Genomic DNA, 26,523 nt, shown 5'->3' on the forward strand with positions numbered 1-26,523 from the left:
TCACTTTCATAAGCCTTGCATCCATTGAACTTGTGAGTTCTTTAACAGTTTCAACTTTTATTTCTTTGCAGGATGTTAGAGTAGCGTTCCAGAGCTGCTGCTTGGATATGAACTGTCTCCCACCCTCATAAATCTATGGCTTGATGATGCTCCAGAGTTTCTAAATGGGGTTGAGGTCAGGAGAGGATGGTGGCCACACCATCAGTTTTTCTCCTCTTATGTCCATAACAGCCAGTGACTCAGTGGCGTTCTTTGCAGCATGACATGGGGCATTGTCATGCATGAATATAATTTTTTGTTCTTCTTTTTGTACCATAGAAGAAAGTGGTCGGTCAGAAACTAAGGTAATTTTCACACCCTCAGGGACCTACAAGCTCACTGATTCCAGCCCAAAACATGACACCGCTACCCCCTGGCTGCCGTCTCAGCCTTGTTGGGACATTGTGGCCATTCACCAACCATCCGCTGCTCCAGCCATTTGAGCTATCTAGGGTTGCACGGCTCTCATCAGTAAACAAAACTGTTTGAAAATTACTCTATGTATTCCTGAGCCAACTGCAACAATTTCTGCTTGTAAGCATTGTTTAGGGGTGGCCGAACATTAGTTTTAAGCACATTTGCAAACTTCTTGAGGATCCTACACCTTGAGGTTCATGGGACTCCAGAGGAAACAGCGGCTTTAAAAATCTCTTTTGTGCGTTGCAATGGCGTTTTCGCAGCTTATTAATCTGATGAAGTTGTCTGGCAGAGACTTTTTTTTTTTTTTTGCCTTTATCTGCATGAACTTGCCTGTGCTCTGAATTAGCAACACATTTATTTACAGTTCAATGATCACACAAGTTTTTGGAAATATCCAATGTTTTTTTACCCTGAGCAAAGTAGTGTGTACTATCCTACGCTTTTCAGCAGCAAAGAGATTGTTTTTTTCCCCATATCGCTTGAAACCTGTAGCCTGCTTAATAATGTGGAACATCACTTTTAAGCTGTTTTCCTTTGATTGGGCTCACCTGGGAGACTGTTTATCGCAAGTGTCTGAGATTGATGTCAATAATGTACAGAGCCTTGAGACACAATACCATCCATGAGTTTAATTAATGGAAAAACTTTAAAAAAAATAGTTTTTGACTCTTAAATCCAGTTTGCATAATAATATTGGAACACAGTGTATATATACAAAGGGCTCGAATTTAACCACGGCCACCGCGGCAAAAAAGAAAAAGACAAATAGCTGACAAGTTCATAATAATAATGAATAAAAAAAATGTTTCATATACATGTATATATATCTACATACTGTACATACACACCCCCACCTGCCACCGTCTTTTAACCCAATGTGGCACCAATTCAAAAACTTGTTTGGGGACCCCTGATATGTCATTAAGTAGTTTGTATTAAAAAAAAATACTATACTTCTCTCTGAGCATTATATAAATCTGCCGACGGCCACACACATACACACGATAAATCTAAACAACTTGTGTTTTAAAATTGTATGTTTTTCTTTTCTCCGGTTAGTGGATCTGACAGCAATATCACAATTGTGAGAATGTGAACAAGAGACATAACCATGAAGTGTTGGGAAGGCTAAACTGTCCCATTTCACATCACTCCAGATGCGGCTGAAGGACTCTCTCCAGGACCAACACATCCTTGACCGCATGGGCTGGGCTTGAAGGACACAGCCAACAAATTGAGACAACTAGTGTGTGCCTGCAGCACATCCATTGTGATCTTCGTCAGCAGAGCAGTGCTGTTGTTAGCTACTGTACTAATTGCGTTCACGGGTTTCGCCTTTTGACAGCATTTTTCTAGTTTTGCGAAGCTCAATATGATTCCAAAGAAAGCAATGATCAGGTGATGGTCTTAAGATTCAGGAAGTATCCACAGTGTTATTGACAGTGCTCCTCGGATATTAACAGTAAATTAGCTAGTAGATTAATAATAGTTTTGACAAAATAAAACAATTAGAAATGACGCAATATGTTACTCCATACATCAGCAGACAAATTTGTAACCCATTTTGAAATGGTTCCATTATCATTTATATACAAAATAATATAATGTGATCTATTTTGTTATTCCAGGAGGCTGCAATATATATCCCAATGTAGATTTTAGGCCATTTCACCCATCCCTTATGATTTGTATTAGCATCGGCCAGTACTACACGTAGATGATCGAAATCGGCAGCATAAAATCCCTATCTGTAAACAATATAGTCCATGATCTTTTCAAAATGCACATGGAGATAATATACATAACATATATGTATACAGGCATGAAAAGGCCAAAGAGAAAATGCAAAAATCACGAGTGTGTCAATACAATGTAAAGATCACTTCTACACCTAAGATTAACAGCTATCCCAGACTTTACAACTTCCAAACCTTGGAGATTAATTGCTAATATTCCCTGGTGATGGAGAGCCATGACTAAGAGTGAGACAGAGTGCAGGTCATTCTGAGCTGCATGATTCAGTGCTGACGGCTGCTTTCCTGTACAGTGACAGCCTGCAAGTGCCACCTGTCCCATAAGAGAAAACAAACACTGTTTGCAGAGCGACTGGCACACAAAAAAACATTGTGCCTTTGAAGAGATCACCTTTTCATTTCATTAACAGAATGAGAGCCAGCCTCTTTCAGTGAAATGTATTTTTCTTTTTTTTTTAATATCGTTTTGACAAATGAAAGCTCCTCTAGCTGTAGTGACCCTTAATAGTCACTTTCGTGGGATCACACTCCTCAGCCTTCCCGGTAAGGTTTATTCAGGTGTACTGGAGAGGAGGCTTCGCCGGATAGTCGAACCTCGGATTCAGGAGGAACAGTGTGGTTTTCGTCCTGGTCGTGGAACTGTGGACCAGCTCTACACTCTCGGCAGGGTTCTTGAGGGTGCATGGGAGTTTGCCCAACCAGTCTACATGTGCTTTGTGGACTTGGAGAAGGCATTCGACCGTGTCCCTCGGGAAGTCCTGTGGGGAGTGCTCAGAGAGTATGGGGTATCGGAATGTCTTATTGTGGCAGTCCGCTCCCTGTATGATCAGTGTCAGAGCTTGGTCCGCATTGCTGGCAGTAAGTCGGACACGTTTCCAGTGAAGGTTGGACTCCGCCAAGGCTGTCCTTTGTCACCGATTCTGTTCATAACTTTTATGGACAGAATTTCTAGGCGCAGTCAAGGCGTTGAGGGGTTCCGGTTTGGTGGCCACGGGATTAGGTCTCTGCTTTTTGCAGATGATGTAGTCCTGATGGCTTCATCTGGCCGGGATCTTCAGCTCTCACTGGATCGGTTCGCAGCCGAGTGTGAAGCGACCGGAATGAGAATCAGCACCTCCAAGTCCGAGTCCATGGTTCTCGCCCGGAAAAGGGTGGAATGCCATCTCCGGGTTGGGGAGGAGACCCTGCCCCAAGTGGAGGAGTTCAAGTACCTAGGAGTCTTGTTCACGAGTGGGGGAAGAGTGGATCGTGAGATCGACAGGCGGATCGGTGCGGCGTCTTCAGTAATGCGGACGTTGTATCGATCCGTTGTGGTGAAGAAGGAGCTGAGCCGGAAGGCAAAGCTCTCAATTTACCGGTCGATCTACGTTCCCATCCTCACCTATGGTCATGAGCTTTGGGTCATGACCGAAAGGATAAGATCACGGGTACAAGCGGCCGAAATGAGTTTCCTCCGCCGGGTGGCGGGGCTCTCCCTTAGAGATAGGGTGAGAAGCTCTGCCATCCGGGAGGAGCTCAACGTAAAGCCGCTGCTCCTCCACATCGAGAGGAGCCAGATGAGGTGGTTCGGGCATCTGGTCAGGATGCCACCCGAACGCCTCCCTAGGGATGTGTTTAGGGCACGTCCAGCTGGTAGGAGGCCACGGGGAAGACCCAGGACACGTTGGAAAGACTATGTCTCCCGGCTGGCCTGGGAACGCCTCGGGATCCCCCGGGAAGAGCTAGACGAAGTGGCTGGAGATAGGGAAGTCTGGGCTTCCCTGCTTAGGCTGCTGCCCCCGCGACCCGACCTCGGATAAGCGGAAGATGATGGATGGATGGATGGAGGTTCTCTACACTGGGTCTGGGCTGCTTTTGTTACAAACCCATTAGGCAGAGTCAACTTTCAAATGCTTACAGTATAGTGAAGGACCCACTCACCAATATGAGTTACAGATTTCAGTTTATCTAGCTCAACCACTTTATTTTATACATGCCATTGTAAATGAAATGCAATTTGCTTGGAATGAACATGTTTTTGTATGGCAGCATGAATTTAAAAAAAGCCTCTGTACCAACTCAAGTACGACATACAATGTGGGCCATAATTGGTTGAAGCGATGCATAGGTCGCTTCCTCACTTAGTCACTGAATGATGTTTTTAAAAAATAAAAAAAGCTTGTTTTGTACATTACCCTTCTCTTCCCAATAATGTTCTCGGTGTAATTCAAATTCAGGTCAAATATGCAAGTGGGCATCATGTACGGTAATAATAACAATAACCGTCATTAAGGGTGCGCCAAAAAATAAATAAATAAATAAATAAATAAAATAAAAAAAAAAGAGTCCTAGTTCTTATTCATCTTATTTCTATATCGATTCATAATTTTCCAAAAATCGATTTAAAAAATATTTCTTTATTTTATACGATTCTAGGCCATCTTCATACAACCAGAAGGAGCTTTTCTAACATTTAATCTGTTTTGAAAAAGTTTCATCATAATTATACCAAATAATACATGGAAGAATCGGTTTGCATTGAGAATCGAGTTGAATCGAGAAACTCTTCAGGCTCAAATTGTCAGCATAGGAATCGGAATTGGATCGAATCGTTAGGTGCCCAAAGATTCACATCTCTAATCGCCGAAAAACTGTAGAGCATTAGTAAAGTTTTAAATTAAACTAATCGGAAAACCCATTTTGATAGCCACACTTTGATAAACGTACGGACGGACTGGCACTAGCTCACAAGCTTAAATGCTAACATGGAAACAAGACCTATTAAGAAATGACAATCCCCAATATAAACTTTAATGAACACAGTTAAGTCTGAGCAACTAAGCTATTGTGCAGAGTGATCGATATGTACTTGGAAGAATATGAAATGGAGGTGTTTTTACGGTGCGTTCATGGAATAGACACCTCAACGTACGATTTAACTATTTAAAACATCAGAACAATGAACCAGAAAACTGAATCCAAATACTGCAACTACTCAGCTTAATTTCTTTTGACTCTGACTCATGGTCTAGTCCAGTTGCAAGTCAGGTGGCAGGCATTTGCCGACGCTGCATTTACATGTGCATAAAAAACGTCTCCCAAACAAATAGATCGCAACTGCGAATCTAATCTCATTGGTGGGCTGTTTGCAACATTTACACGGATGCATTGAGGGCACAAGCTTTTAAAATTATTTAAAGCATTATGTGCTGCCCTCGAACAGCTTTTGGGGTGTAAATACGTGACATAGTTTGTAACACGTGCACACGCATTAGGTTTGTGTTAGCTAATAATACAATACTGGTAGCCAACATTAGCTATCATTAAATATATATATTACATCATATTAACAACAACCAGACAGTTGCTTCTCTGGGATTGCTTGTGTATGTGCACACGCTCCATGCATGTATGATACAGCGAAGTGTGGCAAGCCTGAATGCCAAACAAATTCCTCGGGCCAATGAGTAATTTCCATTCAATATAATTAGTAATTGTGAAAAACATATACAGTGGTGAACATGCCCTTTCCCAACTACTTTGGCACGTGTTGCAGCCATGAAATTCTATGTTAATTATTATTTGCAAAAAAAAAATTAAGTTTAAGAGTTTGAACATAAAATATCGTGTCTTTGTAGTGCATTCAATTGAATATGGGTTGAAACGAATTTGCAAATCCTTGTATTCGGTTTAGATTTATATCTAACACAATTTCCCAACTCATATGGAAACGGGGTTTGTACTTGTGTCTAGGGATTTAATGATATGACAATTGTATACCAGTTATTGTGACCTAAATGATCACTGTTATCAGAGTACGGTTGAATGTGCTCGAAAAGTACTCGTTTAACTAAGTCTTTTTTTTAATAGATATATCAATAGACATAATATACTTTAGATTGGTGTATGATGTGTGTAATAGGGAAAGTGTTAATGTGTTTTGTATTCATGTTAGCATTTATGCAAGTTTACAATTAGCGTACTAGCTGCTTCTCCAGGAAAACAGCTGTATCATAGTGATTTTATCAAAGTGCGGTAATCAATTAAGATATTTATGATAATTAAAATCTTAAATAATAGTAATCGTCGTGAATTTTACCGCATTTTATAATTTTTACTGGGAATATTTTTGGGTCTATATACAGTACCTTGTCTCAGGATCATATTAAATGGTGCCATATGTAGTAATGTGGCCAGAAATGGTAATGCAATCAGGGTCAAAATTCTGTAGTCCCCTCCCACTCTCCATGACTGAGGTTGCCAGGTACGCAGCCAAATCCGAATCTTACTCCAAGGAATTTTAAATGGCAATCTCTGTAGGTTTCTCTTGTTTATGCTTCTTGCAAGATAGTTTACTAAGTAATTGTGCCACATTAGACCACACATAGGCTTATTACACTACTGCATTTTATTGTTAGTCATTATGGTGTTACTTAGAGAGCTAAGTGTTTTCAGAGGTGGTACTGGTGAGAAAAGTTTGAGAACGACAGTGTTACTGCAAACTAAATGATTTCCGAGCGCGGCCACTGCTGCTGCTCACTGCTCCTTTCACCTACCAGGGGGTGGAACAAGGGAATGGGTCAAATGCAGAGAGTAATTTCACCACACCTACTGTGTGTGTGACTATCAGTAGTAGTTAACTTTAAAAAAGAAGCCTTGTAACCCTTTTTTAAATGCTCCTATTACATTTGTTTAACAAATAATATATTGTGATATTTAGGTCATATCGCCCATCCCTACCGACAATGTTGCAATAAAAAGTGAAAAAAATAATAGTTACCAGTGCACATTTGCACATTTTCCATAGCTAGAATTGTATTTTTACGTGCTCAAGAGCATAATGGCAGTACATTTGAAAGTAAATTAAACACAATGTCAGTCTTGCGTTGAAAGGCTACCTGTTGCACCTTAGACTTCATTCTATTGTATTTCAAATTTGAACTTTACGGAGCCCCTAAGGGGACATGGGGGGGAAAAAATGCTTGGCAAGACCTCGCAATACTTTTTGAGAGGTTTCGCAAAATATTTTTTTCCTATGTAAGTGAACCGGAAGTAAAACAGACACAGCAATTGTGAACCGGAAGCGAAACAACGTGATGGAGAGGCCTAACAATCATACGTGGGAGAAGTTTATTGATTTCGATTTTCCAAGATGGCGGCGCCCGGACGGGCTGCGTCCTCGCGGAGCTCCTGCTAAAGATGAAACATTTGGCAGAAATACCGGACAATTCCACAGACTTTATGGCTGGCTCACATCATGGTCACTCCGTGATCACGTACGACCGCCAGACACTTCTGGATGTGGACATATCGGGCCGTTTTGGACTGATAGACGCGTGCGTGCTAAACATGCTAACTAGCATGGGAATACGTCGGCGGCTACATCCAGCGGCCTGTGAAGCAGGGGAGTCTAGTAGCAGCGGGGGCCGTCTACGGAGCAGACGCCAGCGGTGTGATCGGAAACGCGGATGTCGAGCGGGGCTAAAAACAAAGCAGAAGGCTAATCCCCACAGAACACCACTTCCCTCCATCCTGCAGCCAGATTTAAATGGAAAATGCGAGACTACTGGTCTGGGTAAGGAGTCAGTTAAATTAGAACACGTTTTTTCTGCTTTGAGTGTTTCAGAGTTGGACATGTGTGTTACTGAGGTGGCTAACTATGATGCGTGCAGTTTATCAAAGCAACAAACAATCGGAAAATCCCCGTTACTGAGGTGGCTAACCATGATGCGTGCAGTTTATCAAAGCAACAAACAAACAATCGGAAAATTCCTGTCATATCAATTCCTAGATATGGTCGTAACTATACTAAATGCACTGGGCATAATAAACAGAACATTATTAATATTGCTACTACGGATAATTTGATCAAAAACTCCCTAAAACAGCCCACTACCTATAATATAGGTTTTTTAAACATAAGATCATTGTCTCCCAAAACGTTATTAGTTAATGATATTATCAGAGACAACAATCTTAACGTCATCGGTCTCAGCGAAACCTGGCTTAAACCAAACGACTTTTTTGCGCTAAATGAGGCATGTCCTCCTAACTTTACACATGCGCATATTGCCCGTCCGCTTAAAAGGGGTGGGGGGGTCGCACTAATATACAACGAAAACTTTAACCTTAGTCATAACATAAATAATAAATATAAATCGTTTGAGGTGCTTACTATGAAGTCTGTCACACCGCTGCCTCTACACCTGGCTGTTATCTACCGCCCCCCAGGGCCCTATTCGGACTTTATCAATGAATTCTCAGAGTTCGTTGCTGATCTAGTGACACACGCCGATAATATAATCATAATGGGGGACTTTAATATCCATATGAATACCCCATCGGACCCACCGTGCGTAGCGCTCCAGACTGTAATTGATAGCTGTGGTCTCACACAAATAATAAATGAACCCACGCATCGCAACGGTAATACGATAGACCTAGTGCTTGTCAGGGGTATCACCGTCCCCAAAGTTACGATACTCCCGTATACTAAAGTATTGTCCGATCATTACCTTATAAAATTCGAGGTTCAGACGCATGTTCGTCAAACTAATAATAATAATAACAACTGCTATAGCAGCCGCAACATTAATACGGCCACGACAACTCTTGCTGACCTACTGCCCTCGGTTATGGCACCATTCCCAAAGTATGTGGGCTCTATTGACAACCTCACTAACAACTTTAACGACACCCTGCGCGAAACCATTGATAACATAGCACCGCTAAAGTTAAAAAAGGCTCCAAAAAAGCGCACCCCGTGGTTTACAGAAGAAACTAGAGCTCAGAAATTATTATGTAGAAAGCTGGAACGCAAATGGCGCACGACTAAACTTGAGGTGCACCATCAAGCATGGAGTGATGGTTTAATAACTTATAAACGCATGCTTACCTTAGCTAAAGCTAAATTATACTCAAATCTCATCCACCGTAATAAAAACGATCCTAAATTTTTGTTTAGTACGGTAGCATCGCTAACCCAACAAGGGACCCCTTCCAGTAGCTCAACCCACTCAGCTGATGACTTTATGCAATTCTTTAGTAAGAAAATTGAAGTCATTAGAAAGGAGATTAAAGACAATGCGTCCCAGCTACAACGGGGTTCTATTAACACTGATACGATGGTATATACGGCGGATACTGCCCTCCAAAATAGTTTCTCTCGTTTTGAGGAAATAACATTAGAGGAATTGTTACAACGTGTAAATGGAATAAAACAGACAACATGCTTACTTGACCCTCTTCCTGGGAAACTGATCAAGGAGCTCTTTGTATTATTAGGTCCATCAGTGCTAAATATTATAAACTTATCACTCTCCTCGGGCACTGTTCCCCTAGCATTCAAAAAAGCGGTTATTCATCCTCTTCTTAAAAGACCTAACCTCGATCCTGACCTCATGGTAAACTACCGACCGGTGTCTCACCTTCCCTTTATTTCAAAAATCCTTGAAAAAATTGCTGCGGAGCAGTTAAATGAACACTTAGCGTCTAACAATCTATGTGAAACCTTTCAATCCGGTTTCAGAGCAAATCACTCCACGGAGACAGCCCTCGCAAAAATGACTAATGATCTATTGCTAACGATGGATTCTGATGCGTCATCTATGTTGCTGCTCCTCGATCTTAGCGCTGCTTTCGATACCGTCGATCATAATATTTTATTAGAACGTATCAAAACACGAATTGGTATGTCAGACTTAGCCCTGTCTTGGTTTAACTCTTATCTTACTGATAGGATGCAGTGTGTCTCCCATAACAATGTGACCTCGGACTACGTTAAGGTAACGTGTGGAGTTCCCCAGGGTTCGGTCCTTGGCCCTGCACTCTTCAGCATCTACATGCTGCCGCTAGGTGACACTATACGCAAATACGGTGTTAGCTTTCACTGTTATGCTGATGACACCCAACTCTACATGCCCCTAAAGCTGACCAACACGCCGGATTGTAGTCAGCTGGAGGCGTGCCTTAATGAAATTAAACAATGGATGTCCGCTAACTTTTTGCAACTTAATCCCAAAAAAACGGAAATGCTGATTATCGGTCCTGCTAGACACCGAACTCTATTTAATAATACAACTCTAACATTTGACAACCAAACAATTAAACAAGGCGACACGGTAAAGAATCTGGGTATTATCTTCGACCCAACTCTCTCCTTTTAGGCACACATTAAAAGCGTTACTAAAACGGCCTTCTTTCATCTCCGTAATATCGCTAAAATTCGCTCCATTCTGTCCACTAAAGACGCTGAGATCATTATCCATGCGTTTGTTACGTCTCGCCTCGACTACTGTAACGTATTATTTTCGGGTCTCCCCATGTCTAGCATTAAAAGATTACAGTTGGTACAAAATGCGGCTGCTAGACTTTTGACAAGAACAAGAAAGTTTGATCACATTACGCCTGTACTGGCTCACCTGCACTGGCTTCCTGTGCACTTAAGATGTGACTTTAAGGTTTTACTACTTACGTATAAAATACTACACGGTCTAGCTCCATCCTATCTTGCCGATTGTATTGTACCATATGTCCCGGCAAGAAATCTGCGTTCAAAGGACTCCGGCTTGTTAGTGATTCCCAAAGCCCAAAAAAAGTCTGCGGGCTATAGAGCGTTTTCCGTTCGGGCTCCAGTACTCTGGAATGCCCTCCCGGTAACAGTTCGAGATGCCACCTCAGTAGAAGCATTTAAGTCTCACCTTAAAACTCATTTGTATACTCTAGCCTTTAAATAGACTCCCTTTTTAGACCAGTTGATCTGCTGTTTCTTTTCTATGTCCCACTCTCCCGATCCGGTGGCCATGTACTGCTTGCCTGTGTATCGGCTGGGGACATCTCTGCGCTGCTGATCCGCCTCCGCTTGGGATGGTTTCCTGCTGGCTCCGCTGTGAACGGGACTCTCGCTGCTGTGTTGGATCCGCTTTGGACTGGACTCTCGCGACTGTGTTGGATCCATTGTGGATTGAACTTTCACAGTATCATGTTAGACCCGCTCGACATCCATTGCTTTCCTCCTCTCTAAGGTTCTCATAGTCATCATTGTCACCGACGTCCCACTGGGTCATTATTGTCACCGATGTCCCACTGGGTGTGAGTTTTCCTTACCCTTATGTGGGCCTACCGAGGATGTCGTGGTGGTTTGTGCAGCCCTTTGAGACACTAGTGATTTAGGGCTATATAAGTAAACATTGATTGATTGATTGATTTTACTATTGGACATACACACCGCGTTTCCATATGAGTTGGGAAATTGTGTTAGATGTTAAAATAAACGGAATACAATGATTTGCAAAGCATTTTCAACCCATATTCAGTTGAATATGCTACAAAGACAACATATTTGATGTTCAAACTGATGAACATTAGTTTTTTTTGCAAATAATCATTAACTTTAGAATTTGATGCTAGCAACACATGACAAAAAAGTTGGGAAAGGTGGCAATAAATACTGATAAAGTTGAGGAATGCTCATCAAACACTTATTTGGAACATCCTACAGGTGTGCAGGCTAATTGGGAACTGGTGGGTGCTATGATTGGGTACAAAAGCAGCTTCCAGGAAATGCTAAGAAATTCACAAACAAGAATGGGGCGAGGGTCACCACTGTGTAAGCAAATTGTCGAACAGTTTAAGAACAAAATTTTTCAACGAGCTATTGCAAGAAAATTTGGGAATTTACCACCTACGGTCCGTAAAAATCATCAAAAGGTTCAGAGAGTCTGGAGAAATCACTGCACGTAAGCGACGATATTACGGACCTTTGATCCCTCAGGCGGTAATGCATCAAAAACCGACAGTGTGTAAAGGATATCACCACTTGGGCTCAGGAACACTTCAGAAAACCACTGTCAGTAACTACAGTTGGTCGCTACATCTGTAAGTGCAAGTTAAAACTGTACTATTAAAAGCAAAACCCATTTATCAACAACACCCAGAAACGCTGCCGGCTTCGCTGGGCCCAAGCCCATCTAAGATGGACTGATGCAAAGTGGAAAGTTGTACTGTGTTCTGATGAGGCCATATTTCAAATTATATTTGGAAACAGAGGACGTGGTGTCCTCCAGAACAAAGAGGAAAATAACCATCCGGATTGTTATAGGCGCAAAGTTCAAAAGCCAGCATCTGTGATGGTATGGGGGTGCAATAATGCCCAAGGCATGGGTAACTTACACATCTGTGAAGGCACCATTAATGCTGAATGGCCCATACAGGTTTTGGAGCAACATATGTTGTCATCCAAGCAACGTTATCATGGACACCCCTGTTTATTTCAGCAAGACAATGCCAAGCCACGTGTTACAACAGCGTGGCTTTGTAGTAAGAGTGCGGGTACTTTACGGTCCCGCCTGCAGTCCAGAACCTGTCTCCCTGTGTGGCGCATTATGAAACGTAAAATACGACAGCGGAGACCCCAGACTGTTAAACAACTAAAGCTCTACATAAAACAAAAATGGGAAAGAATTCCATTTCCAAAACTTCATCAACTAGTTTCCTCAGTTCCCAAACGTTTATTGAGCGTTGTTAAAAGAAAAAGTGATGTAACACAGTGATTAACATGCCCTTTCCCAACTACTTTGGCATGGGTTGCAGCCATGAAATTCTAAAGCTAATTATTATTTGCAAAAAAAAATAAAGTTTATGAGTTTGAACATCAAATATCTTGTCCTTGTAGTGCATTCGTTTGAATATGGGTTGAAAATAATTTGCAAATCATTGTATTCCGTTTATATTTACAAACCCCGTTTCCATATGAGTTGGGAAATTGTGTTGGATGTAAATAGAAATGGACTACAATGATTTGCAAATCCTTTTCAACCCATATTCAATTGAATGCACTACAAAGACAAGGTATTTGATGTTCAAACTCATAATTTTTTTATTTTTTTTGAAAATAATAATTAACTTAGGATTTCATGTCTGCAACACGTGCCAAAGTAGTTGGGAAAGGGCATGTTCACCACTGTGTTACAGCACCTTTTATTTTAACAACACTCAAACGTTTGGGAACTGAGGAGACACATTTTTGAAGCTTTTCAGGTGGAATTCTTTCTCATTCTTGCTTGCTTGATGTACAGCTTAAATTGTTCAACAGTCTCTGATGTCGTATTTTAGGCTTCAAAATTTTCAGTGGGAGACAGGTCGGGACTGCAGGCAGGCCAGTGTAGTACCCGGACTTTTTAACTATGACGCCACATTGTTGTAACACATGGTGTGGCATTGTCTTGCTAAAATAAGCAAGGGCGTCCATGATAACGTTGCTTGGATGACATACTATGTTGCTCCAAAACCTGTATGGACCTTTCAGCATTAATGGTGCCTTCACAGATGTGTAAGTTACCCATGCCTTGGGCACTAATACACCCCCATACCATCACAGATGCTGGCTTTTGAACTTTGCGCCTATAACAATCCGAATGGTTATTTTCCTCTTTGTTCTGGAGGACACCACATCCTCTGTTTCCAAATATAATTTGAAATGTGGCCTCATCAGAACACAGTACAACTTTCCACTTTGCATCAGTCCATCTTAGGTGAGCTCGGGCCCAGCCAAGCTGGCGGCGTTTCAGGATATTATTGATAAATGGGTTTGGCTTTGCATAGTAGAGTTTTAACTTGCACTTAGAGATGTAGCGACCAACTGTAGTTACAGACAGTGGTTTTATGAAGTGTTCCTGAGCCCATATGGTGATATCCTTTACACACTGATGTCGGTTTTTGATGCTGTACCGCCTGAGGGATCAAATGTATGTAATATCATCGCTTACTTGCAGTGATTTCTCCAGATTTTCTGAGCTTTTTGATGATTTTTCAGACCGCAAATGGTAAAATCCCTAAATTCCTTGCAAAAGCTCGAAAAACTGTTTGACAATTTGCTTACAAAGTGGTGACCCTCGGCCCATCCTTGTTTGTGAATTACATAGCATTTTATGGAAGCTGCTTTTATACCCAATCATGGCACGCAACTGTTCCCAATTAGCCTGCACACCTGTGGGATGTTCCAAATAAGTGTTTGATGAGCATTCCTCAACTTTATCAGTATTTACTGCCATCTTTCCCAACTTCTTTGTCACGTGTTGCTGGCATCAAATTCTAAAGTTAATGATTATTTGCAACAACAAAAAAAACGATTATCAGTTTGAACATCAAATATCTTGTCTTAGTAGCATATTCAACTGAATATGGGTTGAAAATGATTTGCAAATCATTGTATTCTATTTATATTTAAATCCAACACAATTTCCCAACTCATATGGAAACGGGGTTTGTACATCTAACGACATCAAATCGTATTATGGTCCCACAACAGAACACACATGATGGGTAGGATCCCGCATGCTCAATCGCTGTGTTAAAGTTAAAAAGTTAAAGTACCAATGATTGTCACACACACACGAGGTGTGGCGAAATTATTCTCTGCATTTGACCCATCACCCTTGTTCACCCCCTGGGAGGTGAGGGGAGCAGTAGGCAGCAGCAGTGCCGCGCCCGGGAATGAGTTTTAGTAATTAAACCCCCAATTCCGACCCTTGATGCTGAGTGCCAAACAGGGAGGTAACGGGTCCCATTTTTATAGTCTTTGGTATGACTCGGCCGGGGTTTAAACTCACAACCTACCGATCTCAGGGCGGACACTCTAACCACTTGGCCACTGTCTGTTTTACTTCCAGTTCACTGACATAGGAAAAAAAACGTTTGTGAGATCTCGCAGAAAGTGTTGCGAGATCTCGCAATACTTTTTGCGAGATCTCTCAAAACATCCATGTCCCTTAAGGGGCTCCGTAGAACTTTACAGTACAGATAAGAACAAAATGTTGTTGCATTAGCTTGTTGTAGTGCAGGATAAAAGAGCAATTAGGTACAGATATAAATACATGGATAAATATATTGCACTTTTTCATATGTATACACATTTATGGATGTATGTTATATTGTCTTTATATTCCAGCGACTTAATCAGTTTGGGGGGGGGAATTGAAAGCACGATTTTGAATTATTATGAATCATTATTATGTTGTTGCACCAACATTAGGACCATGAAGAAGAACCAACACTCACCCTGGCTGCTCTGGATGAGTAGGGGTCATCAAACAAGGCCCAGAACTTGGGCTGCCAAACTTCGCAGCACCCCCTCGACCTGTCAGGACAGTCGTCTATGCCAAACCTCCTGGGCATCTCGCTGTCGTCGTCCGTGTCCTCCGGTTCTGGCGGTTCGAACGTCTCCAGGGCCTCCTCGGCGTCCCGGTGCTGGCGGTAAGTCATCCAGCAGCACGGCTCCACGTCGGTCTCGTCTATGCCCCAAAAGGCCAGCTCCTCTTCGAAGAGAGGTCCGCACACGTCGGCCGGGCAGTGCAGCTTCCCAGTCCGGTAGTAGTTGAGCACATAGGCGAAGATCCCCGGGTGTCGATCGAAGAATAACTCGTTGGTGCTCGGAGGCGCCGAGTCGGACGACTCCTCGGTGCTGACCTGCGGGTCCGGGTTGGCCAGCCATGCCAGGCGGGTCCCCGGCAGGGTCCTTAGGGTGCTCTTGTAGGTTTCATGCCGGGTGCCACCTACGTTGATGATGATTTTATCCGAATCCTCGCCCCTGGACATCTCCTCCTTCAGACATGTTTTGGACGGAGGTTTGTTGCCGGATTTTCGCCCTCGGTAAGACGAAACACACACGGAGCTGATCATTTAGACCCAGTACCCGCCACAAATGAACACTTTGTGTGGCACAAATCAGAGCATTAACGCCAGTGCGCACTCATCGCAGCTCCCTCAAACCACCTGTTTGCACTTTGTGCTGATGGTGGAATCCTCCAGATGTTTGCGCTTATTTCGAAGTCATTAACGCAACACGTCTTTTTATTTATTTTTTTTTTTTTTCAAATTAAAAGCTCAGCAATTACGCAGGCCTGCAAGGCGGGACTAACCTGACACATCCAGGTCCGAGTTCTGCAATCCACTGACAAACCTGGAAACATTCAACAGTTCTTCCTGCAAGTGGAGCTGATGTGAGTCTCTTTTCCAGCTGGAGATGTGCCGCTGCTCCCCCGTAAGCATCCTCCTTCCCCTAGCGACACAGCTCGGATTAACTCCTTGGCTGCTGGCGCGTATCCTGGAACCACTCCCTCTAATAATTAGGGAACCTAATTAGACTTTAATTGTGAACTTGTGCGTGCGCCATTTTCAACACAACACTAAATACAGCTAGCAATAGCATATGTTAATAAACAATAGCTCAGGCGAATAAAATTTAGGCAACATATGTTGGTCAAACCTACTGTTCGGTTGAACATCAAATGGACCCGCCCCGTTGAGGATTTTATCTTTTTTAGAAGGACAGAGAAAGGTCATTTTTTTTTAGATTCGTCGCCGTCGAAAAAACACGCCCGCTTCAACAGGTCGCTGTGAAGCGTTCAAGTGTACCCGGTAAAGTCATAACACGGTGTGGTGTTGCCACCCAGTGGTCATTTGGGTGAACATCACGTTTTAAAATCATAATTGGATGATTGAGCTATTTTATGTTCCAGGCATCAATTTTCTACAGCTTGTACCGTTCCGGGTCGCGGGGGGTGCTGGAGCCTATCTGAGCCGCATTAGAGTGGAAGGCGTTGTACACCCTGGACAAGTCGCCACCTAATCACAGGGTCAACACAGATAGACAGACAAGATTCACACTCACATTCACACACTAGGGCCAATTTAGTGTTGCCAATTAACGTATTTTAAGTTGAAAATGCAAATGTTTGAATTAAGGAGACTAAAAAAAAAAAGGTTCATGTCCTTTTGTTAAAAATATTGTATCTGAAAATGTGTTTGACTAGAATAAACTGAAAGTACAGTGTCAGAGAGAGTCAAATAGAATAGACTTGAATATTGAATCTAACAGCTGATGTACTGTCATCTTTGATTACATGAAAAAAAAATAACAAAACAAATTGAATAGACTTTGTCAATCTTGAATTTTCACATGTTAAATATAACTACATTTGAAAGGAGGTCTGAGTTTGATTTTTGATAGGCAATTTCTCCTTACCCATCAATATCAGAAGTCAAACAATGTTCTAATATGTTCCAATTTAAGAAACTATTTAAACTAATATTTACAAAACACAATAATAACAACAATATAATTCAATAAAATTAATCTAATTTTGTCTATCTCCAAAAATAATTTTGATTATTCATTCGTTTGTGTTACAAGTTGAACAAATTGCTATGTAATGGAAAGAGGGAATATTAAATAAGCTCTTCCTCTTACTACTCCTTTTCAGACACAAACAATAGGATTATGTCATGTACTGTATAATAAATGAATGCATGTTTAAAATAAATTAAAACCATAACCATGATATCAGAGCTTTATAACACGTTTTTCAATGATTCAAGGACATTAATAGCTGCGATTTGGATATCATACCAAGCCTAAAATTATATACCATTGATGAAAACATTACACTTATCAATAGGATGCAGTACAATTGTACACCACTGCAAATCACAGGAATAATTTAATACTTTAAGAAGTAATTATCTTTGCAAAGACTGAACTTTTGATACAGCTTTTGTATTGGACAATGCCACATTGTGCAGGTGCACCTAATGTTGTGGCCGATGCGAGTAAATTTGACAAGCATCAAAATAGTCTTTTAGTCCACTTCCTCAATAGTGGGGCCCTTTGTGCTGCCTCCAGCCTGACTGTTGCAACCTCCTGGTGGCGCTCCTTGATAGAGCTTACTAATGATAGGCTTGCACACATTCTCTAGTTCCCTTAGCTGGTGTTCGTACTCCTCTTTCTCTGCCAACTGGTTCTTCTCCAGCCACGTGATTGCCTGCGCGCACTTGTCCAAGATCACCTTTTTATCCTCCTCACTAATCTTTCCCTTCACGTTCTCGTCCTCCACGCTGCTCTTCATGTTGTACGCGTATGCCTCCAGTGAGTTCTTGGCCGCGATCTTGTCCCTCTGAATGTCATCGTCGGCTTTGTACTTTTCCGCGTCCTGCACCATCTTCTCGATCTCCTCCTTGGTGAGACGGCCCTTGTCGTTGGTGATGGTGATCTTACTCTCTTTGCCGGTGCTTTTGTCCACGGCAGACACGTTTAAAATGCCGTTGGCGTCAATGTCAAAAGTGACCTCCACTTGTGGAACCCCCCTGGGAGCTGGAGGGATGCCTGTGAGCTCAAACTTGCCAAGAAGGTTGTTGTCCTTCGTCATGGCTCTCTCTCCCTCATAGACCTGAATCAGCACCCCTGGTTGATTGTCTGAGTATGTGGTGAAGATCTGGGTCTGCTTGGTGGGGATGGTGGTGTTGCGTTTGATCAGAGGCGTCATCACTCCACCTGCGGTCTCAATCCCGAGAGACAAAGGAGCCACGTCCAGCAGGAGCAGATCTTGGACGTTTTCTGAAGTGTCCCCCATGAGAATAGCGGCTTGGACTGCAGCGCCATAGGCCACCGCTTCATCAGGGTTGATGCTTTTATTTAGGTCTCTCCCGTTAAAGAAATCTTGCAGAAGTTTCTGGATCTTTGGGATTCTTGTGGAACCACCAACCAGGACAATGTCGTTGATTTTCGCCTTATCTAGCTTGGCGTCTTGCAGGGCCTTCTCAACTGGCTCCAGTGTTCCCCTAAAGAGCTCAGAGTTCAGCTCCTCAAAGCGTGCCCTTGTGATGGAGGTGTAGAAGTCAATACCTTCAAACAGAGAGTCGATCTCGATGTTGGCTTGCGTGCTTGAGGACAGAGTCCTCTTTGCTCGCTCACAAGCTGTACGTAGCCTCCTCACTGCTCGCTTGTTCTGGCTGATGTCCTTCTTATGTTTCCTTTTGAATTCCTCCACAAAGTGGTTGACCATGCGGTTGTCAAAGTCCTCACCGCCAAGGTGTGTGTCCCCCGCGGTGGATTTCACCTCAAAGATGCCATCCTCAATGGTGAGGATGGACACGTCGAACGTTCCACCGCCCAAGTCAAAGATGAGAACGTTGCGCTCTCCTTGTTTGCCTTTATCCAGACCGTAAGCGATGGCCGCCGCCGTAGGCTCGTTGATGATCCTCAGAATGTTGAGTCCAGAAATCACCCCTGCATCCTTGGTGGCTTGCCTCTGAGAGTCATTGAAGTAAGCTGGAACCGTGATGACTGCGTTGGACACCTTTTGTCCCAGGTAAGCTTCTGCTATCTCCTTCATTTTAACCAAGACCATAGAGGAGATCTCCTCTGGAAAGAAGGATTTGAGCTCGCCTTTATAATCAACCTGAACTTTGGGCTTCCCATTGTCATTGATCACTTTGAAAGGCCAAAGCTTCATATCGGACTGTACGACCGGATCATTGCATTTTCTGCCGATGAGCCGTTTGGCGTCAAAGATTGTGTTGGTAGGATTCATAGCGACTTGGTTCTTGGCCGCATCCCCGATGAGCCTCTCGGTGTCAGTGAAGGCCACATAGCTGGGGGTGGTCCTGTTGCCCTGGTCGTTGGCAATAATCTCCACCTTGCCATGCTGGAAAACGGCAACACACGAGTAGGTGGTTCCCAAATCGATTCCAATGGATATGCCTTTTGCAGAAGACATCTTGCCTATTCCTGGAAAATACTGTCAGGGATAATATTCAGGATTGGGATCAAATTAGTCACTATTTATCAATAAAGTCTTCTATCCAGAATGTGTGAGCAGTACCAACATTGAAGTCATATTACTGTTAAAAGCAGAAGTCATGTAAACAAAACTTACTTACTTCAAGTCTGTGGCTGGGACTTGTTGAGACCGCTTGTCCTGCGTTTTCACCTCTGTGGTTCTTCTTTTGATCACAAATGGACTGACTCGTCCCTTTTATAGTTACAAACAGTTTTCCAGAATGATCCTCTCAAAGCCCACCCCCCCAGCTCTGTGACTCAACTGTTAATATTAGCCTGGCCCAGCGCTCAGGAGAATATTCCAGAGCGGGACGGCACTTTGGACGCTGAGCCAGACTGACCGCGGGGGAGCACAATGAATCTGTGCGGCGCAGTCACAGAGGTATTTGTATTAGTGTTGTGAGGTCTATTCCAACAAAATAATAGAAAACAAGAACTGAAAAGCTTGAAAAGTACTCTACTGTGTGAACTTTCTTTATTGCTGATTGAAAGCATTGTCCTCTACTTTGTATACAGTTTAGGCATTTTGATCATAAGAAGTTCAAATGAAGACAATCTGATGGCAAAAACATGCCGTCTAAGATTAGTTATTATGTTAAGGACATGCACCAATAACAAGATGCATGCTGTTTGAAGTTAATCAACATCCATTTAATCAAGAACAATGCTAACAAATATTTTTAAAAAGGACATTCATATCCTATCATGGCCTTAAAAGTACTATTCGGTTGCACATTTGCTATTCAACCGCAATGCTCCTAGTGAGGAGTTTTTAAATGTAGCATCTTTATGTGTTGCTTAAATTAAAATTGGCTTTGACCTTGTCCAAGAGAAGCCGTACATATTTTGGAAGACTCAGAAGATGGACGGCACACAGTGAGGCTTCTCATAGCGTCTCGGGTTTGTATCATTATAGAACAAGTGTCACATATCCTCACTGTCATTTTTTGTAATAAAGACTAAAGCGACTGGATGGTACCTTTTTGGGGTGTGTATGCAAATACATTTTACATGGATCATAAACACATAAAAACAACAATGTTGCTAAAATAATGTACATTTCGTTTGTTTTGGCTCAGTCCAGACTTTCCCACATGGAATGTAATACATAACATACATCACTGGCTGGATTCCATTCTTATGGCATTTGGCACAAAGCGTACAAATAAAAAATACAAATCAAAAGCCATAGCAACCAGCAGTACTAAGAAATAAGGGCATGCAAGCAATTTTTTTGTTTATATAGTTGACAAGACATGTAATATGTTAGCTGATTATACAACATACTGTACTGCTTGGTTTTTAAAGCTATAGTTGCTTACATGCTAGTAAATTACATCCAGCATAAGTAAAATAATTCCTCCATTTGGTAGCAATTTGTAAAATAAAATAGACATTTCTTGTTATTTCAGGAAAGCACCACCGGGCTGTTTCATTAATACCTGCAAGCAAAATACATTATTATTGTACACATAGAGACGGAGACACTTAAAAAAGTAAGACCCTACCTGTAATAATTAGGCTTGAAGGGGCCATTCTTGTTGAGGCCCATGTACTTGGCCTGCTCATCAGAGAGCTCAGTCAGATGAGCATCAAAGTTTGGGAGGTGCAGACTAGCCACATATTCATCTGAAAGGAAGACATTGTTTGTCCAGCTACAGTTTCATTTACGTGTTCATATTGTAAAGTGGTAACTCAATTTAAGAGTGTTTTGAGATAAGAGCAGTCTCTCAGCTATTTTTTATGCTTAAAGTTGCAAGCAAAAATTTGAATTACGAGCATCCCCGCATTAATTGGCAAAGCAAATGTCATAATGAACCTCATAAGATCCGCCTAAAACAGCTGGTCCTATTCTATAGAGTTGGCTTATAGTTAGAGGTGGACATAACTTTGTTTTTCAACCATGGGAAGGAAGAACGAGAGTGTGAAGGACAGTGCAGTAAGAAATGGATGATGTTCATTCAATTAAAGAAATAAATCATCAAAAACCTGGCAAAGTGTCGCTAACTTGGTGAAGTATTTAGAGTGTATCACTGCTCGGTTCCACCAGACTGAGGCAGAATGAGTCTAATGCCAGCCAAAAATGTTGAAATAATAATTAAACTGGGGTTGTTTAGCCATTAAATTGTGGAAAAGCTGCTGATGATGTGTTTGACAAATAAGCAGCTGAAAGGAGATACCGTTATTACTATTACATTACAGTATGTCATAAAACTACTGTCATTGTTAGTAGTGCATTCTACTGTTTGCTTTGTATATAATATTTCTTATTTAAAAGGCATATTACATGCTCAAATTGTGCGGTTTTTGTGTGGCCAAGCACCAATTAAATGAATTTCAAATGTATCTAAACAGGAGATGTTGATTTAAGATACAAGTGTTTGGAGTTAAGACCTATGTCACAGAACCAATTAAGGTTTTATGTTGAGTCACTCCTGTACAGCTAAAAAAAAGGAAAGAAAGAAAAAAAGAAAATAAATGAATAAATAAAGAAGCACACTGCCCAGGGAGACACCACACCGATGTTTTAAGGACATAGAGGCATGCGGAGGTTATACACACTACTGACTCAGCCACACCGAAAGTCAACAAGGTTGGAAGTTAAGTTAATTTTTTTTTAATTATGTTTTCAATAATGCCTATCCCCTATAATGTATGTTTTTAGGAGTTTATTTGTGATTTTTATTGTGATGAGGAAGTTTGTCAGTAAAAGCATGTCATTTTTTTTTTGCTTACTACTTACCCATTTTCTTAGGCAGAAGATATACGTCCTGCTTGTAACGTCCCTCTGGAGCATTGAACAACTCAATCAGGGCCAGGGCCTAAAGACAACATGATCAAACGAGAGCTTTGGCCTCACAAAAGGTTGTCATTCAGCACCTAAGTATGTTATATAAAGATGTGTCCCCACTGCAAGTGCAGAACTACTGACCTGAGTTGTAGCAGTGATGGACAACACAAACGTAGGCACAGTGGAGCAGCTCAGATTCAGAAGGCGACCCTGAGAGATAACACAATTCTCATACAAACAACCATCTAGAGATGTGCAGTAACTACCATTCAGTTCATGTAATGCCTCACCAGGAAGCACAGAAAACAAACTTGAGACATGATTTCTACATGTGCAAGCAGGAAATTACCTCTGCAAGCATCACAACTCTCTTTCCATCAGGCCAGATGATGTGGTCCACCTGCGAGCGCACCCTCTCCCAGGTCAGCTCAGGGCTGCGCAGACTTGCCTGAAGAGGACAAGAGTCAATTCCTACAATTGTCACAGAAAGTACAGTACAATATACACATTAAACATTTTACCACATCAATCTCAGTGTTGGAATGTCCCATGTTGCAGACAACACAGCCATTCTTCATCCGATCCAGCTGTTCTCTGGTGACAACATTCTTGTTACCTTTATAAAGAATGTAAGCAGAGCCACATATGTAAAACCTAGAGTTGTCAAAAATAACAGTTAACTCATGTGATTAATCTCCAAATATATTTGCAATTATTATGTATGTAAGCCGATTAATTGCGCAATTTGTTTGACCGTACATGCTTCTTTTACTGTAACACGGCATGGTCACTTGAAAGTTTAAAGCATATGTCAGTGCAAAGAGGAGTGAGGCAACTGCGACTGTTGTGCTCGCTGGCAAATTTCACTTGAAATACACCCAGGTGGGACTTTAGATAAATCTGTTATTATGTTTTGAGCAAATAAATGACACGCATTCGTAGAAAACATGTTAAAATGTTGCTGTATGACATTCTAACAATACAATTGCATTGTTGTCCAAATATTGAGATCTTTTATTTGCGTTTTTTTTTTTTATTATGCATGCGAGTAATAACCTGCAAATAATCATGATTAAACAAAAATTGAAATATTGATTAATCTGATTCACAAATTTAAATATTTTGACAGCACTAATAGAATAACATGCAATAAAATGATGATGGTACATTTAATTGGCATTAATCTACGAAATTATTATTTTTTGTTAATATACAGAAAAACAACAACAAAAATGCTACCCAGTAGTGGGCGATGTCCCTTCACAACGCACACATGCAAACACAAACTGCTTGTACTACTAAGTATCCTAAACAGTCCTTTTAATACACTCAAAGTTTGATATAACGCAGTCAATGGGGTCCACAAAATACCGATTGCATCATTCCCGAGATCGCGTTATATAGGAATCCTTAATTTTTTACCTGTTTCTTTTGGAAAAAAGTATGCGCTGTAGCACAGCAGTCTAAACTGCTTGGTGGATTGTGCCCCCACACCACATAACATAATGGGGTGGGCGTTATCCACCAGTAAGTTTGGACATACCTGGGTCGATATGTTATTTTTATTTAGTTTTTTTTGTTTATTCCTTATTTTGTGAGACTTTAACAAAGATTTACTCTCTAAGTGTTACGATCTGGTCGCATGTCTGCGAAGGTCGTGTCTCCCAGCATGCAAAGGACGACTGGAAGCAGCTTGCAGGTAAGAATGCTTGTTTAATTCCGGTACGAGGCGGCAAACACAAACAGGGCATTAGACTTAGACTTAGAGGAACTTTATTGATCCACAAGGGAAATTGCTCCACACAGTCGCTCAGTTACAAAGGATTGAAAGTGTAAGGATGGAAAGGATAATGCAGGTATAAAGTAGACTAAAAATATACCGTAATCACAATATAAAATATAACATATATTTAGTATTTACATATTATATATACTGTATATCGTATATACTGATATATTATATTTTTCGTATAATATGTACAATGATAGGGATAATAATTAGCCTAGCGCAAAGTGTCGCCAACAGCGTACAACAAGACATTCTAAGTGTAGCAATAAAGACTGGTAACTGTAGAGTAAACCAACACAGGTCACGACAGTAAGTTTGTAAATATGCGGTACTTTGGTGAAAAACAACGCGGTTGACTGTGGCTGAAAAAAAACGGGCTAAAAATTTGGGGTCCATGACACGATTGCATTACTGTAAATGGAACATAGCGATATATTGGATCAAGCTATATCAAACTTTGAGTATACTCTTCATCTGTGTGTGCATGCTTTTATACTTACATTTATGTATGCAACTTATGCGACACAAACAGTGACATAGTAGTAAACACACACTTTTTTAAAGAATCCTTACGGTCGTCTGCAATTCATTTTTTGGTAGAGATTTATAAAAAATTGCATGTGTTTGTCCCATTTTTGTTAGAGATATACTCAAAGGATTTCTACCACCTTCAGAACCTTTAAGACTTGTATTGGAACTTGAGAACATTTGTAAATGGGTCTAAAAGTGGACGTGTTTGACACATGTTGTTGTCGAACAACCCTATATTCAATTGAAAATGGTCCCCTTTAAGTGTTGCAGGTAGACACATAAGCACTTTGAAGCATTGAGGTACAAACTATTATAATATACAATGATTGTAAGTGAGATTGTGTGAGATTGTGTGAGGTTTCATACCAGTGCAAGTTATCACCACATCCATCTGCCGGATGACTTCACTCAGCTTGACAACTCTAAAGCCGTCCATACTATGCAGGTACACAGATACACATTTATTAGTTTAAAAGTAAACAACTTAAAATTGATCATCAAAGCTCCCCTCATCCACAGTGGAGCACATTAAGTGATGTAACAGTATAGAATGAGCAGACACTCACCATGCCTGCAGGGCACAGATGGGGTCAATCTCTGTGATTACCACAATGGCTCCCAAGGCTTTCAGAGCAGTGCAGCAGCCTTTTCCCACCTAAAGGACAACGAAAAGACTGCATTTAAAACCAGTTTGCAATTTTTGTAATATCAGGTAGACATACACCTGAAACTATGTTGTAGATATATGACTTACCTCTCCATAACCACACACCACCACTTGTTTGCCCCCAAACATAATATCTGTTGTCCTCTTCAAGCTGGTAGAGACAAGCAAAATCCCACACAATTTTGATAAAAGCACTGTGCGCCTCAATACTGTTTCCAAACATTTATAGTGTCAACGTATGTGAAAGGTCCCGCTCACCCGTCCAGGATGGATTCACGGCAGCAGTACAGGTTGTCAAATTTCTGCTTGGTGACTGAGTCGTTCACGTTCATCGCAGGGACGCACAGCTTGCCGGCCTTAGACAGCTGGTACAGTCTGTAAAGACAGTTTGGAACGTGACCAGATGTTCAACCTAAAAAGCACTCAGTGACTGCACCCAGCAGGTGAGTGGCCTTTTAGGTCCAAAGGGTCATAGTTTACATATACTACTATAACCCATATGGTTGCTTTTGATATAGTTTCTTACGACAGATACCAAGCTACTGCTTTTCAAAATATGAAAAAAGTCCAGATTTCCAGTTTGGTCTCAACTATTTCAAATATTCTGTCATTTAAAAAAAAAAAAAACACTTCAAAATGTTACACATCTTTTGGATTTTCTGACATAATTGTGCACTTATGAGACAAAAATTTGACCCACTACATTTTAAAACTAAATGTCTACCCCCAAAAACACCTTACCTATGAACTCCTGTGACACTCTCCTCAACAATGCCCCGCACTTTCTTGAACACACTGGGGTACTTCTTGTAAACCCAGTGTGTCAAGTCCCCGCCATCATCCAAAATCTAAGGAAGACCGATCAGAAATAATAATCACATTATAGTTGAAGCCACTCATTGATAAACATATAAAAGACAGAGGGGTTGGACACAGGTG

At 41.4% G+C, this 26,523-nt stretch overlaps 3 protein-coding genes and 1 long non-coding RNA gene across 8 annotated transcripts in view; 1 reads left to right on the top strand and 3 right to left on the bottom strand.

Annotated features, from left to right (window-relative positions):
• LOC133554015 (potassium voltage-gated channel subfamily C member 1-like) overlaps positions 1 to 16,793 on the bottom strand; it is a 70,557-nt gene extending 53,764 nt beyond the window's left edge. The window contains exons 1-3 of one of the 2 annotated variants that reach the window (XM_061902339.1): positions 16,460 to 16,792; positions 16,109 to 16,308; positions 15,249 to 15,835 (exon numbers count right to left, since the gene is read on the bottom strand). In XM_061902339.1, the coding sequence (XP_061758323.1) occupies positions 15,249 to 15,835; positions 16,109 to 16,238 (717 nt within the window). In that variant the 5' untranslated portion in view covers positions 16,239 to 16,308; positions 16,460 to 16,792. Of the gene's footprint in view, positions 1 to 15,248; positions 15,836 to 16,108 lie in introns of both variants that reach the window. The other variant, XM_061902338.1, reaches the window with a different exon arrangement.
• A 732-nt stretch (positions 16,794 to 17,525) lies between these two features.
• Positions 17,526 to 20,066, bottom strand: LOC133554016 (heat shock 70 kDa protein). 2 transcript variants are annotated; one of them, XM_061902340.1, is made up of 2 exons: positions 19,908 to 20,066; positions 17,526 to 19,765 (listed from the first exon to the last, which is right to left on the bottom strand). In XM_061902340.1, exon 2 carries the CDS (start codon positions 19,742 to 19,744, stop codon positions 17,828 to 17,830), a length of 1,917 nt encoding a protein of 638 aa, XP_061758324.1. In that variant the 5' UTR covers positions 19,745 to 19,765; positions 19,908 to 20,066; the 3' UTR covers positions 17,526 to 17,827. The 2 variants fall into 2 exon arrangements, with proteins under 2 accessions (XP_061758324.1, XP_061758325.1); XM_061902341.1 differs by having other exon boundaries at positions 19,904 to 20,033.
• A 21-nt stretch (positions 20,067 to 20,087) lies between these two features.
• LOC133554018 (uncharacterized) lies at positions 20,088 to 23,126 on the top strand. Its single transcript, XR_009807044.1, has 2 exons — positions 20,088 to 20,188; positions 22,562 to 23,126. It is a non-coding gene; the product is annotated as an uncharacterized LOC133554018 (long non-coding RNA).
• LOC133554017 (S-adenosylhomocysteine hydrolase-like protein 1) overlaps positions 20,265 to 26,523 on the bottom strand; it is a 31,034-nt gene continuing 24,775 nt past the window's right edge. For 2 of the 3 annotated variants that reach the window (XM_061902342.1, XM_061902344.1), the window contains exons 7-17: positions 26,326 to 26,432; positions 25,843 to 25,959; positions 25,672 to 25,735; positions 25,484 to 25,572; positions 25,284 to 25,354; positions 23,119 to 23,213; positions 22,947 to 23,045; positions 22,739 to 22,807; positions 22,550 to 22,628; positions 21,315 to 21,435; positions 20,265 to 21,248 (exon numbers count right to left, since the gene is read on the bottom strand). In XM_061902342.1, coding sequence (XP_061758326.1) covers positions 21,242 to 21,248; positions 21,315 to 21,435; positions 22,550 to 22,628; positions 22,739 to 22,807; positions 22,947 to 23,045; positions 23,119 to 23,213; positions 25,284 to 25,354; positions 25,484 to 25,572; positions 25,672 to 25,735; positions 25,843 to 25,959; positions 26,326 to 26,432 — 918 coding nt within the window. In that variant the 3' untranslated portion in view covers positions 20,265 to 21,241. Of the gene's footprint in view, positions 21,249 to 21,310; positions 21,436 to 22,549; positions 22,629 to 22,738; positions 22,808 to 22,946; positions 23,046 to 23,118; positions 23,214 to 25,283; positions 25,355 to 25,483; positions 25,573 to 25,671; positions 25,736 to 25,842; positions 25,960 to 26,325; positions 26,433 to 26,523 lie in introns of those variants that run through there. The other variant, XM_061902343.1, reaches the window with a different exon arrangement.

The sequence above is a fragment of the Nerophis ophidion genome, linkage group LG06 (assembly GCF_033978795.1).
Source record: "Nerophis ophidion isolate RoL-2023_Sa linkage group LG06, RoL_Noph_v1.0, whole genome shotgun sequence".
In the NCBI taxonomy this organism is placed as follows: Eukaryota; Metazoa; Chordata; class Actinopteri; order Syngnathiformes; family Syngnathidae; genus Nerophis; species Nerophis ophidion.

Bases quoted from the DNA above. Each gene is read 5' to 3' on its own strand.
- LOC133554016 (XM_061902340.1), bottom strand. From the start codon at position 19,744: ATGTCTTCTGCAAAAGGCATATCCATTGGAATCGATTTGGGAACCACC.